General features: G+C 43.3%; 2 protein-coding genes across 4 annotated transcripts in view; one reads left to right on the top strand and one right to left on the bottom strand.

Annotated features, from left to right (window-relative positions):
- The window catches only part of POLQ (DNA polymerase theta), a 52,968-nt gene extending 44,149 nt beyond the window's left edge, over nucleotides 1–8,819 (top strand). Inside the window, exons 26-31 of the mRNA XM_041463917.1 lie at nucleotides 51–235; nucleotides 583–694; nucleotides 2,256–2,380; nucleotides 3,863–4,016; nucleotides 5,751–5,866; nucleotides 8,706–8,819. Coding sequence (XP_041319851.1) covers nucleotides 51–235; nucleotides 583–694; nucleotides 2,256–2,380; nucleotides 3,863–4,016; nucleotides 5,751–5,866; nucleotides 8,706–8,819 — 806 coding nt within the window. The remainder of the gene's footprint in view (nucleotides 1–50; nucleotides 236–582; nucleotides 695–2,255; nucleotides 2,381–3,862; nucleotides 4,017–5,750; nucleotides 5,867–8,705) is intronic.
- Nucleotides 8,820–16,785: 7,966 nt separating this feature from the next.
- The window catches only part of STXBP5L (syntaxin binding protein 5L), a 181,411-nt gene continuing 180,118 nt past the window's right edge, over nucleotides 16,786–18,078 (bottom strand). For all 3 annotated transcript variants that reach the window (XM_041463822.1, XM_041463824.1, XM_041463823.1), the window contains one exon: nucleotides 16,786–17,210. In XM_041463822.1, the coding sequence (XP_041319756.1) occupies nucleotides 17,169–17,210 (42 nt within the window). In that variant the 3' untranslated portion in view covers nucleotides 16,786–17,168. The remainder of the gene's footprint in view (nucleotides 17,211–18,078) is intronic.

The following is an 18,078-nucleotide window of genomic DNA, read 5'->3' as shown; positions in this document are numbered from 1 at the left end:
TATTGGGATAATTTATGAAATAATGCTTTCTGATAACTTCTTGACTTCAGGTGGCTTAATCTTGGCTGCTGATTACTCTCAGCTGGAACTGAGGATCCTTGCTCATTTGTCTTGTGACTGTCGCCTCATTCAAGCCTTGAATGGTGGTACCGATGTCTTTAAGAGCATCGCAGCAGAATGGAAAATGATCGATCCCGAAGCTGTTGGAGACAGGACCAGGCAACAAGCTAAGCAGGTAATTTTAGGAAAAAAATTCAATAGCAGCTTTCTGGGCAGGAAGGTTCAGTGTTCAACACACTGTAGCATGTTTTTCTGTTTGAGTTCGGCCATGATTGTTCAGTAGTTCCTTTGTCCGTCCTCCCACTCCCTGTACATTGCAACTAAAGCTGTCAGGGTTTTTCTGGGGGGATGAGGGTGGAGAAAAGCAGCATGAATGGCTTGGACTCAGGGGGGGTCTCTCTTCTTGAATACTTGCCATGGTTTCCATGCACTTGTCTTCCAGTGGATCACATTTTGTTTTGGCTCTGCTTTCTCTGCGTGGCTGACCAAACGGTTGTGATTCTTCACCCTTTCCTCTGGCAGATCTGCTATGGAATCATCTATGGAATAGGAGCAAAATCTTTAGGCGAGCAGATGGGGATTGATGAAAATGAAGCTGCCAATTACATTGACTCCTTCAAATCGAGATACACAGGTTTGGATATGGCTGTTTGGGAGCTGGGTGGTGGTTGTTTTTAATCCCTTCTATCCATGTCTCTTCAAATCCTAAATTTGTCTCAACTTACTACTTGTATCTCTTGAAAATGCTTTTCATTTTGAAATGTCTGGTCATGAATGCAGCAGTTTGATACTCTGTAATGTTTTACTCTGCTTTTGTTTTATTTACCTTTAGGATTTTGTTCTTATTAGAATCTTTTTGGTAATTTTAATTAATTAATAAGCCCTGAGGAGTCATTTTAAAGCTCTTCAGTTTCTGAATGAGAAACATGCTTTTCCTTATTAAAACACACACTTCAAATGATATGCTGTGACAACTTTAGAACCATGCTTCTTATAATTTTTAAATACAACCATTTCTTTCTTTTGCTTTTGTCTTCTGCTTTCATGGAGTTTTAAACTGTTTTACGTATTATCTTTTAATTTTTATCCAGCTGCTCAGAGTGGCTCTCCCCTGTTTTGTAAAAAGTCGTGGCTGTGTTTCTAAGAAGCATGTTAATTTTTAGGAAAGATGTAGAGAGAATAGAGCTGCAATCAGAAAAAGAACGGAGGGCAAATGGGAGAAGAGGCAGCTAGCTCTAATCATAGGACTTGAAAATGAGCTGGAAAATTATGTTCTGAATATTTAGGGTTTGTTTCTTTAGGAGACAGATGCAGAAAAACAGTTTTCTGTTGAGACTCTGTTTAGTCTCCATTAATTTCTGAATAGTCACTCCTTCATGACCATTAGGAATGACTTCCTGCTTCCTCTCTCTCTCGGAACGTGTGCATGCATACAAACTGCAGTGTACCTGATATTGTAACTTCACTTCTCTTGGGTTTTCACTTGCTAGGTGTTGCCAGGCTGACTGCTAAATGACATACCTAATGAATTGACTTAGGCTGTCAGTCCTGATTTTGAATATCTCCTTTTATGTTTTATATTTTGTAAACATGGAAAGAAACTGTCTGAAGTTAACTTTTCCCACTTTAGTACAGTTGTTACCTGAACTTGCAGTGCAAGTTCACTCTCCCCTGTCTCACCTTTCTTTGACCTAAGTTTCTTTTTAACACTCTTGGTGGATTTGCTCCTTCCCTTGCAAAGTGCAGGTGGGTGATTTTCTTTCATCCTAGAATCTGAAGGGACACAGCCTGAAGTCAGGCAGCCTGAGGCATCAAGGGCTTTGGCTTCTGCTTTCAATTTACTCTCTCCCTACTACTTGTCTTTCCGGTGCTGGTCCAGGTTCTGACCTCTCCATTATCAATAAGACACGTATGACCCTCTGTGCCTGGGCACTGGGCAGGATGGACTTCCCACCTCCTTGTGCACAGCCAGATATCCTGACACTGTGCACTCTCTTCCACCTCAAAAGTCTTAATAGGTTTTGCAGCAGAGCTGAATGAGTGATCGTGTGCCTTTGTCCACTGATGGGGTCTGGGAAATTTAAAGGATTTCCTCTGTGCTGCTTGGCTGCCCCAGACTGCTTTCAGTGACCCCACTGAGAAGTCAGTACAGAACATCAGCTGTATTACAGAAAACTTTCTCTGTCCTTTCACAGGGGTTCAGAAATTCTTGAGGGAGACAGTGCGGAGCTGCAGGAGGGATGGGTTTGTGCAGACCATCCTGGGGAGACGGCGCTACCTGCCAGCTATCAAAGATCCAAACCCCTACAGTAAAGCTCACGTATGTTGAGTGCTGTGCCTTTTTAAAATTCTTTTTTAGTTTTATTTTTAAAATGCCAGATTTCTTTGCATAGCCATGTCTGCAGATTTACAAGGCTTGTGAGCCATCTTAGTCATGACCTTCCACTTCTTGCTCAGTTCATTGTTCCCTCCGTCACTCTCTGAATAACAGAGCTTTTGTCATGGCCTGTTTGACGTAAGTCTTCTGTGACTGGGTGTGCAGCTGTCATCACTGTGCTAACCTCACTTCAGAACTCCCACGTTGGAGCTGGAGTGAGTAATTTATTGAAATCGATGGACATGATTTTAAAAAGCCTCCACACAGGGGTACACTTAAACTCTTCAGGCTGAGTTGCTCCCACTCTGCAGTCTTTGTGTGTTACGTGCTGTCAGCACTTGAACAAGAGAGGGCATTTAAGACCTATATTTGTGGGTATTTGTTAATTTTCTAATTTTCCCTGAAAGGAAAATTGCTCTAACTTCTTAGATAAGTATTAACTTAGTACACACCTTTGCATTAGCATAATTTTTTTTCCAGGTCATTTTGGACACTTCTGTCATAGACTCTACTTCAGTAAGAGTAAACTGACACCCTAGGGAGGTGTTTCTGTGGGGAGGAAGCATTATACTTCTCAGTAGGAAGCTGGATCAGGTTGTGTGGAATTAAAGACTAGAGTAGAAGAGGGAGGCAGTGGGGGAGTTTGTACTCCAAACAGTTGACAGGGAAACAAGGAGGCTTTCAAAAAACTTTTGAAAAATAATGGACAATTTGATCTGAAAAATACTTCAGCAGGAAGCTTTCTAGATGCATCTTCTGTTCAAATTTTATTTAGTTTTTAAAATCATATTAAACACCAGTTAATGAATTATCTTCACTGTCATTTCAGCATCCTTGTAGTTCTTTGCAGATGTTTCAGCTCTAAACAAAGAAGAAACTTGGAGTACAGTTTTCTTCTCTGAGGAGGGGATTAGTAGAGGAGTTGCTTGTGTTGAAAAAAAAAATGGTGGTCTGCTGTGTTTTTGCACAGCTGTAATGCTCTGGCAGTCAGGATTTAGTGTGGCAGACCAAATTGTTAGTCCTTGAAGTCCAGTTCCTTGCCTTCGGTTGTCCATCCCTTATGGCTTTGAAGATAGGCAGAAGTGTCTTGTGGTACCTGGATTAACTGAGATTTTTGGTCTCCCCTTGAAACTGTTACCATGGGTATATGCTTTTCCTTCCTGTGGATTGTGACTCTTGCAGGTTATCACTCTTGATATTCATTAATTTTAAATTTGTGGAATTTTGTCAGGTGCCTGTAGAAATTTTGTGTCTGAAGCTAGTTTATAATGTGTCTTTCTCTCAGGGAGATAGAACAAACTCTTTATTTCGAATTTTTACTCTGTGTATATTTGGCCATGTATTTATTATTTTTAATTAAGTACATGTGACATGTTGGATTTGATTTTTTGGGGGTGAGTTTTGAGAACAACTATCTCTGTTCAGGCAGAGCGCCAGGCTGTGAATACGACTGTTCAGGGATCTGCTGCAGATATTGTCAAAACAGCCACTGTGAATATTCAGAGATGCCTGGAAGCTTTCTCCTCTGTGTTCAAGTCCCATGGACATCTGGAGAGCTCCTTCCAGAGAGATAAAACTGGTATGGTTGCCTCTTCTTTGCACACTGGAGCAAGATTTTCAGTGTTACTAATGTTAATTAAAAAAAAAAAAAGCCTGAAAAAAAAGTTAGTACTTTTGGGACTAGAGGTGGGAGAAGTTTTATTTCCTAACAGTGGTAAGTCTGTGTTTAAGGGGCAAAAAAGTCATCAGGAAGGAGGAAGAATGTCTGCTCAACAAACTAAAGCAAATGTGACCAGAACAGAGATTCCAGTTACCTCAGAGCAGATCTTGCAAAGGTTGGCAGTGAGAGTTCATGTGTGATGTGGTTCAGAAGTAGGAAGGAGGAACTGAGCAGACACTCTGGCTTCAGAGGCAGTGAAAAAATTCAGTGGGGTGACTTCTGTTTCCAAAAATACATTTTTTGGTTAGAATTAAGTCTGGAATTTGTTGGTTGGAATTGGATGCACAGAGACTTCACAAGAGTATTATATGAAGCACTTATCCTAAGTTTTTTCAACATAAGTTTTTTTCTGCTGATAGCAAAGCTGTTCTGGGGTGTTCATTCCCAGAGGGATGCCACAAAGACTTTTTTTAGATTAATGGAGATGGTGTTTTGTTCATCAGGTGTATTTTAGAAAGACTACTTAAAAGATGGAGAGCTGTATTTCTTTGATAGCTCTTATGCTTCAATTGAAACATGAAGAGTCTGAAACTGAAATATGAAGAGTCTGATTTGGAAACTAAATAATTAATTGGCAAACCTCTAAAAATGTGTCAGGGAGTTTATTTTGGAGATTCAGAGGTCAGCTAGGAGTAGAAGGCACGAGCTTGGCAGAGCTTCCCACCCCTCCTAGAGGCAGAAGCTCCTGACCTTTGGCCAGAACAAGCGTAGGGAGGTGAGTAGATGCATTTGTGACAGTTTTCCCCTGCTCTGATACTGAGTGTTTCCAGAACTGGAAGGAATTCTTTTTCAGCAAGTTAGAGGTGCCTGTGCCATCAGAGGAGCATCCTGCATCATGTGGCTGCTTCAACATTGCTGCTTCAGTGTGAGGCTTGTGTGAGCAGCTGATGATGGCTTGAAACCCTCTCTGTGAACTGAAGTCCTCCCGTTAGCTAACCTGAGAAATAAATAACTTTTGAGTCTCTTGTGTGAGGTGGTGTTTGTTTATTTTAAAACAGCAACAGCTTTTACCATGGAAGGGTTTGTTTTATTTTTTGTCAGGGAAGGCCCACCAGGATCTTGGTTTTGTCAGCTGCTTACTTGTTTATTCAATAACTGTTCTTTTCTTCCTTCCTCAGTTCTACTCAGGAGCTACACTTTCAGAAACTGCATTTTGCAGGGGGCTGACTGCTTTCTTAGACTAGCCATTAAAATGTTTGTGGAAGAAAAGCAGAATCCTCATTTATTGCCAGAGAGAATGCTGTAAACCAGCTTCTGATTAAACTTTGCACTATTTTGTTTAAAATTTACTTTCAAACCAGATGGTTCAGGAGACACAACTGTCTCTTGCTTCTGATCTGATTCATGTCTTTATAATGTAAGGCTGAAATGTGTACATCTAAAATACTTCTCATTAACATTTTTTCCCTCAGTAGCAGTACAAATATTGATAGAATAGCCATGATTTGTGGTTTTGTCTGTAGGCAGAGGCTTTTTAATTTTCAAGGTCCTCACGTTCTTTTTGTCAGCATTAGGAATGTGCAAAGGCTTTTGATACAAGAAACACACTTGTGTATAATGGTGCCTAACAAACTCTGCTCTTCACCTGTGCAGGAAGGCTGTTGAGGAGGAGAAACACAGGGATGTTACATCCCATCAGAGGAGGCTTCTTCATCCTCCAGCTGCACGACGAGCTCCTCTATGAAGTTGCAGAGGACGATGTCATCCAGGTACAGCCCTGCAGTTCCTCTTCCAGCTCTGCTGCATCACTGTATTTCAAACAAGCCTTCCTTCTGGGAGCTCATCCTCTTCCCTGGATCCCTCCTCCCTGGGTGCTGAAAGGGCTGTGAGAACAAAGTTCAGCTGGATGCATAAAAACATGTTTGCATGCTTGATCCCTTGATTTTTGGGTTCAAGCCATCCCCATGGCTGAAGTTCATTTTCAGTGTGTGCTTTGTTGCTTGCAACAGCAGTTCATGCAACTTCTTTGTGAGGCTTGATGAGTGAAGTGGCTTGGTATTGTTGACAGGTGTAGGGGGAAGTGTTTCCTCATCTGGAGATATTTTTGCCTTCCTGTTTATGCTCTGGTGCCTAGCTCAGAGCATGCATTATAACAGCTGTGGTTTGTACTCTGTGCAGGGAAAGGAGGATTCTTTCCTTTTGGTACTCCTTTCCTCATTCCCTACCTACTTGTCTTCCTGGCAGGAGCACTGTGGTGCTGGTTGGCAGCAGGTTGGGTACAAGGAATCTGCTCTGTGCTTTTGAAGTGCCCTTAATGTCTGTGTGTGTGCTCCTCCTCCCTGGAGGCACTCCTGGGCCTGGGCAGAGGAATCTGTGTGCCAGCTCTCAGGGGCAGGTGTTTGACCTGGATGTTGGCAGCTCAGTGTTTCCCAGGTCCTGAGCAGCAGCACAGGGAGGCTCCCAGGCCGTGCTTCCATATCTTGGGGTACCTTTCTTCCCCTTCTGCACAGGCACATCACTGATGACAAAAGGTCATCTCCTGATGGCAAGCAGTAACTCCTAGTCTGACAGAGCTTTCAGCAGTGCTGACAGGCCTGAGCATGCATGTATATATTAATAAATATCTGCTAATAAAAATATGAAGACTATAAGTGAGTATATGTATTAATAATATCGATATGTTCACGTAAATAAAAACAAAAAGTTTGATATTTTTGTCTTGAATTTCAGCTCAAGCTTTTTCTCATTTGCCAGCTTTGTTCAGACATCTGCTGCTTCAATCTAGGCAGGCTGTTTTTGAGACTGAAAAGCTCCTAATATTCTTCCTGTAGAAGACTGAAATCCCCTGAGTAGAGGCATTAACATCTTTAGATACTGACTCCAGTTTATCAGGGTGTTCCCAGGAGAACCGGAGACAAGTGAATGGATTTGCTTATTATTTATTGTATTCTATGTATTTCATTAACTACCTCAACTTCAAGAGCAATTATTACCAGCTTTTCTTACTCCCTTCTTCTTCTCCATAGATTTTTCTGGGCAGTTGCTTAAGCCAGCAACTGCCTGCCCTGCAGCACAGCTGCTGTCCCTGGTTCTGGGTGCAGCAGCCCTAATCAGGTATTCTTTGCTGGTGCCATATGCTGGACTTGTGACCTCTCTCAGAGAATCTCCTTCTGTATGGTTCATGTTTCTTTTGATCTGCTGGGCCCCAAACTTGATCAAGGCTGGAGTGGTTTGAATAAAGTGGAAAATTGCTTTGTGTGTCATGCAAGCAACATTTTCTATGTTCCAGAATTTCATTTCCTTGTTTTCTCACAGCAGTGTGCCTTGCTTAGGCCCTGTTCAGTTTTTAATCTCTGATAACCCCATTTTTTTTCCTGCCCAGGCAGTTATTTTTCATCCTATTTTTGAACAGTAGATTATTTCTGTCCTAATTCTTTACCCTGCTTCTTTCTGTTCGGTACTTGTCTGTGCTGAATTACATCCTATTTCAAAGCACTTTTCTAGGTTATCAAGATCATTTTGAAATGCAGTATGTAGGGACATAGGGGCTTGGAAGACAGATCTTCCCCTAGTTCTTCATGCTGTTGTAAACTTCATCTTGTGCTCTGATTTCCTCAAATCCCCTCCTCCATTCCCCAGCAAAAACTATGGAGGAATTTCTATGGTGGCTACCTGTCAGGAAATTATGAAAACACATGGAAGGGTCAGACAGCTTGAATAGTTCCTCTGCTGCCAGGGTGGCTTCTAGCTGAACTGAGGAATCACCATAACTTCAAAGCCTCTTTTCAGTCTGCTGTGGAAAGGTTCGTGGGATGGGTGTGGATTGAGAGATTCATTCAAATAAGCAATCCAGGCCAGGCTGGATTCTGCATAGGTCTTGGGGGAGGGAAGGGGGTGGTACCTTTGTCCAGAGCAGGTTTTTACAGTCAGGAGAAAAAAATCCAGTCTCTTGTAATCCAAACTGCTGCAGAAAGAAATAATTTCTGGTTTCTTAACTGTGTGTTGAAATGAGTGTTTTCTTAGGAATACTTCTGGAGAGCAGAGAACAGTTACCTCAGCTGTTTACTAGAGGGCAGGAGTTGCCTTAACTAAATAGCGAGGGGGAACCTGGGCAGCATTTGTAGCACCCACATGGAATGTGACCTGCTTTCCCAGAGGTTTATGATTTGTGTTTCACAGAGTGCTTTTCAAGCTGGCACAACACAGAGGAGCCACCGTTCTTTGCTTCTGGCAAATTGTGTCTTGATTTCAGTACCTTGAATCTTTCAGAACAGACTCCATGAAACACTTAAGAGTTGTGCAGCTGAGTGAAAAAAGACTCTTCAGGAGTCTCAGGTGTTTAACCGAAAGTTAACCTTGGCCCCTTTTTTTGAGTAGTCTTTAACACTGCAGAACCAGTCACGGTTCTGTGCTGCATGAAATCTCGCTGGCTTTATACAGTTTCTCCATTCATAAGCACTAATCAGGAGCTGGTTGCATTCCCATTGGAGGTAAGTCAGTGCAAATAAATGCAGGATAGGATTCCAGGTGCTTGTCTGCCCCAGCTATTGACAGAAACCCAGAGCACTGAAGCTGTGTGTGTGTCTGATGCCTGATGTTTTCTTCTAGGTTGCTCAGATCGTGAAACACGAGATGGAAAACGCCATCAAACTCTCAGTGAAACTGAATGTTAAAGTAAAAATTGGCCCCAGCTGGGGAGACCTGCAGGACCTGGAGCTGTGACACTGCTGTGTGACTTTCCCGTGCGTGGGGAGGCAGCAGGCACCATGGACTGAAGGGTGGAGGCCTGGGATCACCTGCGGGCGGTGTGATCCCCCTGGGCTGTTTCTGCTGGCAGGGTACCCAGCTGCCTTCTGAAACGCGTGCTGGAAGCTGGTGTGAGCTCAGCAAGCCAAAGCAGCCAGAGCTCAGCCAGAGCACGTGTTTCAACTGTGAAATTATTAATTGTTAAAAGAAGGATATTTAAATGAATTCTGCCAAGGGTGCTTGATCTTGTATAAACCCCCAAAGTCTAATGAATTTATTACATATGAAATGAGCTGGATTAGGTTATTAAAACAAGGTGCAAACATAATTTGGCAGTGCCTGTGTATAATTGTCTAGGGCAAAAAGAGTCATTGTGATTGCACTTGATGCAGAATTTTGAAGGCCTTTGCCAGGATTATCTTGTACTGGATTCTGCTGATGACACTCAGGTGCTGAAGTGGCTTTACAGTCGGCTGGATTTCTGACTGAGCAGCTGTGCAGCATTCACAGTGAGTGGAACCTGTGCTTGGTTGGCCTCTGACTTTTAAGAAAGCGTTTTTGTGACTGTTGTAATTCATCCTACTGCTACCTTGCAAACTGGCCTCAAGAGGAATATTGTTTGGGATCTCTTAGAGTTAATACAAAATCACCAGCAGAAACCTTTTAAAGAATGAAGCTCAATGAACTTGTTAAAAACTTCATGGCAATGCATATTTTTGTCAAGAAGAAAACGATCTCAGTCTGGCCAGCTGATATGGCAGCCTTGCTGGTGTTTGAGGTCTGGTGTGTTTGAGAGGAATTGTTACACTGTGATGAGTGACCTGTGGCTCTTCCTTCAGAGACCCTTTTCCTAAGGAAGCCTCACACTTGCCTGTTGGCAGTCCCACTAAAACCTGCTCAGATTTCCCCCACTCTTTTGCCTCAGTGTCTTTGGCTCTGACCCCATGATGAGGCAGAAAGTTTTCCTGGGTGTTTGGGCTTGTCAAGCTGAGCTGGGATCAGATCCTTCAAAAGAAGGGGCAAGGATGGAGCTTGCAGGGAATTAATCTGCCACTATTTGGCACCACTATCCCCACTAATACCTTCTGGTCTGGCTAAATCTCACATCACAAGTTTTCATTTCCCATTCCAGACAGCTGTGATGGTTACACAAGTTCAGCTGCTTTTGTTAACTTCACACAATGCCTGACCTTGAATTCTGTAATTTTCGTCGTCTGGCCCTTGTATCTCACAAGAAAGGGAGGACAAGTCCCTCCTTCTGTCTCTAATGATTGTATCCTGTCCTTTTCTGCAGTTCCTCCCTAATGTAATCAATCTCCATCTTTCCATTCTTGCCTCCTGTGAGAAGTTTTCAAGCTCCTAATTATCCTTTCATTTCTGAACTTGTGCTGGCTCCTTTTTAAGCAGTGCACTTTTGAAGTTGCTTTTTCAGCCTGATCTGAGAGGATGCACACTTGGCTTTCAGCAGCCTGGGAGGGGGCTCGGGATCGTTAACTTCAAATGCGGCGCTTTTGGCGGGGCCCTTGTCCTGACATCAGAAGTAGCCACGCCGAGGGCTGGGGAACACAGGGAGCATTCAAAGATGTTAATGGGGCCCCTCACAAAAAGCTGCATCCCAGACTCTGATCCGCCTCCTGCCTCTCGTGCAGCAAAACAGACACGTGGCACTGAGCCAGAGCCCCAGATGAGGCTGCCTTGGCTGCCCTGCTCAGCACCGTCTTAGCCTTCTTTCCTGTGTTGTATTCCACCTTACACTGAGGTTTTTTTGTTTTCTTCCTGCCTGCTCTATGCCATGGCTTTCTACGACACCTGTCACCTGATGGCTGAGCTCTTTATCCACAGCATTGTCTTTTTTCTGACTTTATTAAAGCTTTTGTTATTACCAGATCCGAGCCTCGGCACCCTGGTGCCTGACCATTTGTGTGCTCTGCCTGTGAAGATGCTGGCTTGGCCTCATTATCAATTCACATGGCCTAATGATTTCCTGTCCTGGGTGTCCTGCAGTGACACACCTGTGCCGTATTCCAGGCCTCACTGGGGCTGCTGTCATTTGGGCTGCTTTTTCCTTGGCACATTACAATATTCCCCTCCCACACGCTGCCTTCAGAGTTTCCCAAGGATGGATCTCACACGTATTTCTCAGCAAGCTCTGTAGAAGGGGGTGATGCTAATCAGTAAGGGGATTAACATGTAGCCAAACTTATTTTGACTAACAAACTCAATGGGCTCATTTTAATTAAGCAGTAATTTGGAGCAAATGGGAAGATAAGAGGTAGCCACTGCGGCATTTGAGTTGTGTTACAGGGACTGGCTCTGAGCTGGTTTCTGATTGCTGCTATTTACGTTCCTCAGTTCTGATTAGACTTTAACTCTTAGCGAGACTGAGCAGTGGAAGCAGAAGAGGGCTAAGTCAGGTAAGCAGAGGCACTGTCCAGAACTGCAGAAAAGGGTTTATGTTGTTTTCTGAAGGTGGTAAGAAGGAGCTTGGCTGCTCACATTACTTACCTGGTTTTGCCTGTGGGCTCCTTTCGCCCCACCTCTGATTGCCTGAGGGCATTTTTAAAATTCAGGACCTGATAACCAGAATGCAGATTGGTCTCAGTCTGTGTAGTCAGGATGGGATGCATCTGGTAGTGTTTGTTCCTCAGCTTGTTTGTGTGTTTCTCCCTTCACAGCCGATGCCAGCCTCTGTCAGCTGGCACAGCCCGGCACAAGGACAGATGAATGCTGCAGCAGGGGTAAGAGTTCTGTTTGTTACAACTGTTGACAGCCTTGTCCCTCGGTGCACGCAGAATTCCTACTGCAGCTCAGCCCTGCACTGCCCTTGCCTGCCTGCCGCACCAGCAGGGATGTGCCTGCCTGCCAAAAGAAACCCAGTTGGGATGCAGACCTGGCAAACAGCTGTGGTCACTGGGAGTGCCTTGTGTTCATGATGGGAACCTGCAGGACCCAGCTCCTCACAGGGAGAGTCTGTCCTGTCCCTTGGAGCTGCTGAGCAGCCTGGTCCAGTTGGTTCCCATCTGTTTCTGCTCAAAAACTCAAATGTGCGTTCAGCTGGCTACGGATACGGGGCAGGACTTGCCCAGCCTTGGTAGCAGGAACTCACACCTTTGATGTTTGCTGCAGCCTCTTGGTCCTTTTCCTCACATGCAGACCACAAGCTTGTACTGCTGCAGCTTTCCTTTTCTTCCTGGCTTCTGGAAGCATTGACAGGCAGGTGACAAATAATGACCCTGGTAGTCTGATCTGCTTTGGTCCTTTTGCCTTTCTCCCGTGCTGCTTGCATTTCATGGAGAGAGTTGTACAGAGCTGACAAGAGGGAGAGGGGAGCTCAGCACCTTTGGCCGGCATTTGGAGCATCTCCTGGCACAGCAGTTCAGAGGTGCTGCTGGAAAGAGCCCTTACACTGAGCTCACTCCTGCCCTTCCAGAGCTCACGCTGAAGTGGGAGGGGCAGGAAGGGCTCTTGGCTGGCTGGTAGCCCTGGTCCAAGGCTGGGAACATTCCAGCTGGTGTGGCAGTCCGGAGCCCCGTGTGAGCTCCCTGCCATGGAGCATGGGAACATCAGCTGACATGGGTTCTGTCCTGGCAGGAGCTGCTGGAGGAAGGGAGGTGACCATCCCCACCCCAGCAACAACCACGACTGCAATTTTTGTATTCCTGAATGAGAAGTGAAAACTCCAACCAAAGGCTTTAGACAAACCATGCACCTCTGAAATACTATAAAGAATGTAGAAGGTGGGAAAAAAAGAGATTACACCAACTAGTATCAATTCTTTCCTTTATTTTCTTCCCCTCTGTTTTTTTATTTTTTACTTTTTGGTTGTTAATGGGGGCTTGAGACAGCCTCACTTTAAGATGCCTTAGCTTTGTGATACTGATTTAGGATACCTGTGGAAACAGGACATGGTTAGCACAGGAGTGTGTGGTTCACCCCAGATCAGCCTTCGTTCTGAGACAGGTAATGACTCGTTAACAAACCACACACATACTCAGCCCACATTTCCTTGACACTGAATCTGAATATTTGCTGCTATTTAAAAAAGTACAACGCTCGATTTGTTGATTTAATCACAAAACAAAACACATGAATGGAAACACTCATTTACGTGACTATTGCTTATACACCTAAGAGGAGGAGTTGGCTGCCAATGTCCACACGCACTTCCTTCATGAGAGAGAGTGTGCTCCTACCAGAGCCTGCCAAGGCAAAGAAACATTCCAGACTGAAATATGCTGTGCTTGAATTCACCTTTGGGCTATGGGAAAGGATGGGTGGGGCAGGGCCTGGGCTATTTGAGGGGCATAATTAATCAAAAACTGGGGCTTTGCCTGTGCTGCCACACACACAGGTTGTATATGAAGGAGGGCTGAGACTGGATGCAGCTCTGAAGTGGTTTCTATTGAAAAAAAAAAAGCTTTCTATGCCCACCTGCATTATGCACGCACTGTGGTGTAAAGGGATTCTGGAAAAGGAGTATAAACTGTTTTAGAGGAGGTTTATGTGATAATTTTATACAATACATGTAGTAAATAGAGTGGTTTTGTTACACATTTTTGTAACAATCCTGGTGTTGTGGGGAATGACTAATTGATGTAGATAGTTGAACTGTAGAACTGTAAAAAAACTTAAACCCCCTCCCCCCAGGTAATTACAGAAAACAAAACCTGATTCTCAAAATTTCAATTGTCATGTCTTTTAATTCAAGGCTTGCAACTGAAGTTAAAGCTCTAGGAATAGATTTAATTTTTTTTATTAATAAATAAAGTAGCTTGTACTTCATTGAAGACTTGCCAACTCTGCAGACTTATAAATAATCTAATTTAATGCATTTTTTTTCTGTCTATCTACAGCACTAGACATAAGATTACAAACATCTGGTCAAACCCAAAGGTGTGTGTGCTGTTGGAAGTTCTGTGTAACTGGTTTTGGATCTGATTGTGACAGAGATCCTGGAGAGAAGAACGTGAGAGAACAAAGTATCTAAATGAACAAACAGCATTTTAAACTGAACTAATATTTCCAGCCCATCTGGCCTGGTGCAGCTGAGGATTGCGAGGCTGAAGAGACATCTAAGCTTGGGATTTTGCTTGAGGTGGTGCTGTCTGAGTGGGAAAGGTGAAAGCACAGAAAGATTTCAACATCCAGTGACAGCCAATGTCCTTGATTTTCCTCCAGCCAGTCACAGTCCTACAGTCTTTCTCAGAGTCAGATGCTGTGCTCCTCGCTGGGAATGCTGCAGCTCCATGCCTGTCACTGACAGCCTGGAGCAGTGTGCAGGGCAAGCCTTGCAAAAATCCCACACTCCCCCTCATTTCACAATAAATCACCCAGGCAAGAGTTTTTCCTCCCTCACTGAACTTTTTAAGTGATGGGTTTTTTCCACATACATGGTAAATCTCGATAGAAAGCATTTAACAGTGTGCACTAACAAACTTATACAACATATACATTACATATATATATTATATATATAGAATGTTCTATATACAAACATATACATCTTTTTAGATCTCTACAGACTACAAGAAAATTGATAATTATAGTCACAAGTGGCGAACTTAACAGAAATGGTAATTGGTAACTGTCTGGAAATATGTAAAATATGTAAGAGTGGAAAGCTGTGACCTGATGGGGAGTACTAAAGAAAAGTTGCTTAGAAGGTTAGCATTAAAAATTGTAAGTTTGAGGGCTGCTAAATTCTCATTTCTCTGTTGCATAAAAATGCAAATGGAAATCCACTGGCAGGTTTTTTTTTCCCCCTGGTGTTAAAGTAGAGACTGTTTGTTGGCAGCCAGAGTCAGCTGGGCCCTGTGTAAAGACTTGTTGAGGACACTTTTCTCTCCCGGGTGAGCTGCAGTGATCAGCAGTCAGAAGTTGCTCTTTAGTTTTCTTCAAAGATCCCATGATTCCAATCAGCCTCTGGGGCTGCTTCTGACTGCCACACACCAGGGCAGAATGGAAAATAAGCTGGCTGCTGGACATTTTGAATGCTGCCCCAAATGATTTTGTTGCTCAGAGACCAGTGGCTTTGGATTATAGGCCAGAGCACAGGCCCAGTGATACAGCTTTGAACTGAAGATCACCTTGCCATAATGCTCTCCTTTATTCCTCATTCCTGATGCCTGCTTAGAGCAGTGCTTCCTCACAGGCACCAGTGGTTACTTCTGTGACCCAGCCCCTGGAAGGAATTCCCCAACCCAGTTCCTATTGGCAGCAGATTGGCAAGTTTGGTTTATCCTTACACACAAACACACAGAGGAATCCTCTTGGGTCACAGGCCACTCCAATTCCTTAGCTCTCAGCAGAAGCCCAGGAATTGCTCAGGCTTTGACCTTTTTCCCTGCAAGTTTCTACAGTTCTGACAACATAGAGCAGTTTCTCCTGTGCTAGAGAAACTTGTGGAGTCTCATTCCCAGTTGAGCTAGACCTGTCAGGGCCATCACTTTGATTTCGGCTACAGCAAAACGTAAAAATCCTGTAAATCATGAAATTCTGTTCTGCCACAATGGGAATTTAAAACTTAACACCTCAAATCTCTTCCAACCCTTTAACTTGAGCAGTGGGCCAATTGTGAGGCCAGACTTGTGGATGGTACAACTTCCTGGGCTGTATTTTATTGTAGGTAAAGGAAGAAGAAGGAAAAGGTGTTTTTGAGAGGGACCATATGAACACTGTGATGACACAAACACCAGTGAAATTAAGGTCTAGGTGGGAGTGGGATGGTGCCTGTCTCTGTCAGTGTCCATCAGGATTCCTTGAAGAGACAGATGTTACACTTCTTCAAAAGAAAAATTTTAAAGGCTACTTTTCCAACTTTTCCTCACTTCCTTTTTTCTAATTTAAAACTATGTCCAGACACATGAAAACAAGCCTTCAGTGCCTTGCTTTCAGCCCAATCTTGGAAAAATTTCTAACCTAACAGTTGAGTTGTGTGGCAGTGAGTCTTGCAGGATAGGGTGGAGCACTCCAGCAGGACAGGCAATAAATCCAGCTTACTGTTCTCTTCTGTGGCTGCAGGTTGCAGTTTCCTGCAGCATTCACTGCAAAAGCCAAACAGGCCACTCTGAAGCAGAAGCAAATTACTTTTAGCAGTGTGAGCAGAGTATAAATTGCCACTCACCCACGGTGTCACTTCATTTCTGTGCTCCATACATATGTTGACAAGGGTTTTCCATGCTCCTCCCTGGCCCACTGTGTAGTGCTCCTGCTCTAATCTCCCTTTCTGTCACAGGTTTTGGGGAGGTTTCTGTGCAGGCCCCCCCTCATAATTTCAGCTGAGCATTTAAGCTGCTCTGCAAGCTGCTGAGCAGCCTCTGTGAGCAGTGTTTGATGGGACTGTGGTTTCCCATCTTCCCTTTCCTAACTTGAAGAAATGCTTTCCAAAGCTGTTTTCCTATTCCTGCTACTGGGAAATAAGGCAACCAAGTGATACAGACACCACGGGGATGAAAAGTGCCACAGCCCCCCTTCAAGGACAACAGATGAATCTAGAGCACATTTTAAATGTATAGATTAGGAGGATGTTTCATGTGCTCTGAATTGCAAATAAACCATCTATGACATGCCTTAATGATCTTGTTAGATAGTGCCTGTCCAGCTACCTGCAAAATCGTTAAATTTTGGGGATAGGATTTTAAATTTATTTATTTTTTCTGGTAGGAGTTAAAGAGCATTGCCTTGAGCAAGGCTTTTCAAGGGAAATAAACAGCTGATAAGAAAATGCAGCTCAACTCATTTTTATGTGGAGAACAGTAGCAAACATGCTTGAAATGTCCTGGCTTTTTATAATGTAACTTTTAAAAAATAAAGATTTTTGTCATTTAAGGTGTTTTTTTCTTTTTTCTTTTTTTTTCTTTTTTTTTTTTTTTCTCAGAATAGAAATAAATCCCATTTTTCTTCGGTCACAACATGCTTCCTTTTTCTCTTTTTTTTTTTTTTAAGTTGTCAATTAGCCATGCAAAGTTTTATAAGTGCATTAACATTCGAGTTTGTACAGAATATTTTTAACCAGACGCACTCCCCACAGTTCATACCTACAGCTTTTGAAAAACTACATGCCACAGTGATGGTTGAGTTCCTTTTGGGAAAAAAATTGGCCACCCCAAGAGTCAGCTGTTGGAAAGACCCTCATGATTCCAGCTTCCATCCCATGGTCTGTAAAATTTCTCCTTGACGTCCACTGTGATGAATCCAATAACAGTAACAGGAAAACATCTTCTAGGAGAAAAAACTGTCTCTGGCCAGTGACTGGTAGATCTGGGAATAAAGGCTGCTTCCCTGAACAGTGTTCTTAATAAAGCCACAAGCAGCTTCCTTGAAAGTCTAAAACTGGTACCACTTTTTGTCCTTGTATTTGAGCATCACCTACAGAGATGGAGAAAAAACCAAACAAATGGCAATCAAACACCGCCCTGCACATGAGACACCACACATGACCTAGGCCCATTAACTGTCAAACTTCAGAATTAATGAATGCAGAGCAATGCAATACTTCACTAACAATGTCAGCAGGTCTTGAGTCCACTGAGATCTCATATTTAATTTCATAGTTATTCATTTAAAAAGCGTTACCTGCTATTGCTGGTTTTAGAAGATTTTCCCTGAGGAACTTTAACTACTTTTCTTCTTCAAAAATTAAAGGAATTTGCTTTCTATAGGAATAAAAAGACACTTCTCCATGGAGCATAGTAGATATGCCCTGACTATATCAACTTCTTGCAATTCAAGGCACATTCTTTCTGCCTCACACTAACAAAAGCCAATAAAAATGTAAAGGTCTTGTCCGGAGATGCGATGCACATTAAATGAAAAGCGTGCATTTTGGGAAGTATGCTTTGATGTTGTTTTATCTTCAAGAAAAATCATTTTAGTTTTCCCAGCCTTAACAGCATGGGATGGAAAAGCTTTCCATTTCCAGCTCCAAGCACAGAAGCTATTCCTATTCCTGGCAAGGCCTATTCTACATAACAGTACCACAGGGCTGTACTAGTAATGTTCTCCTCTTCCCAGTGAGGTCTGTAAAGGCCCCTCTACACTCATCCACCTACCTCTTTTCTGCCCCACTGCATGGATGTGCTGCATTAAGTGGCTTAAAAAAAACAAACCACAACGAACTAGCGAGAAAGGCAAGATGAGAAGTGCCATGTTCTAAATTCAGAGGCTAACAATGGATGCTCATTTCTGGAAACGTGAAAGGAAGGAGTGTGTTTATTTTTGGCATTCTGATAGTTTG

The sequence above is a fragment of the Pyrgilauda ruficollis genome, unplaced genomic scaffold (assembly GCF_017590135.1).
Source record: "Pyrgilauda ruficollis isolate IOZ18807 unplaced genomic scaffold, ASM1759013v1 scaffold17, whole genome shotgun sequence".
NCBI classification, from domain to species: Eukaryota; Metazoa; Chordata; class Aves; order Passeriformes; family Passeridae; genus Pyrgilauda; species Pyrgilauda ruficollis.
This window is presented reverse-complemented; position numbering and strand designations above follow the sequence as displayed.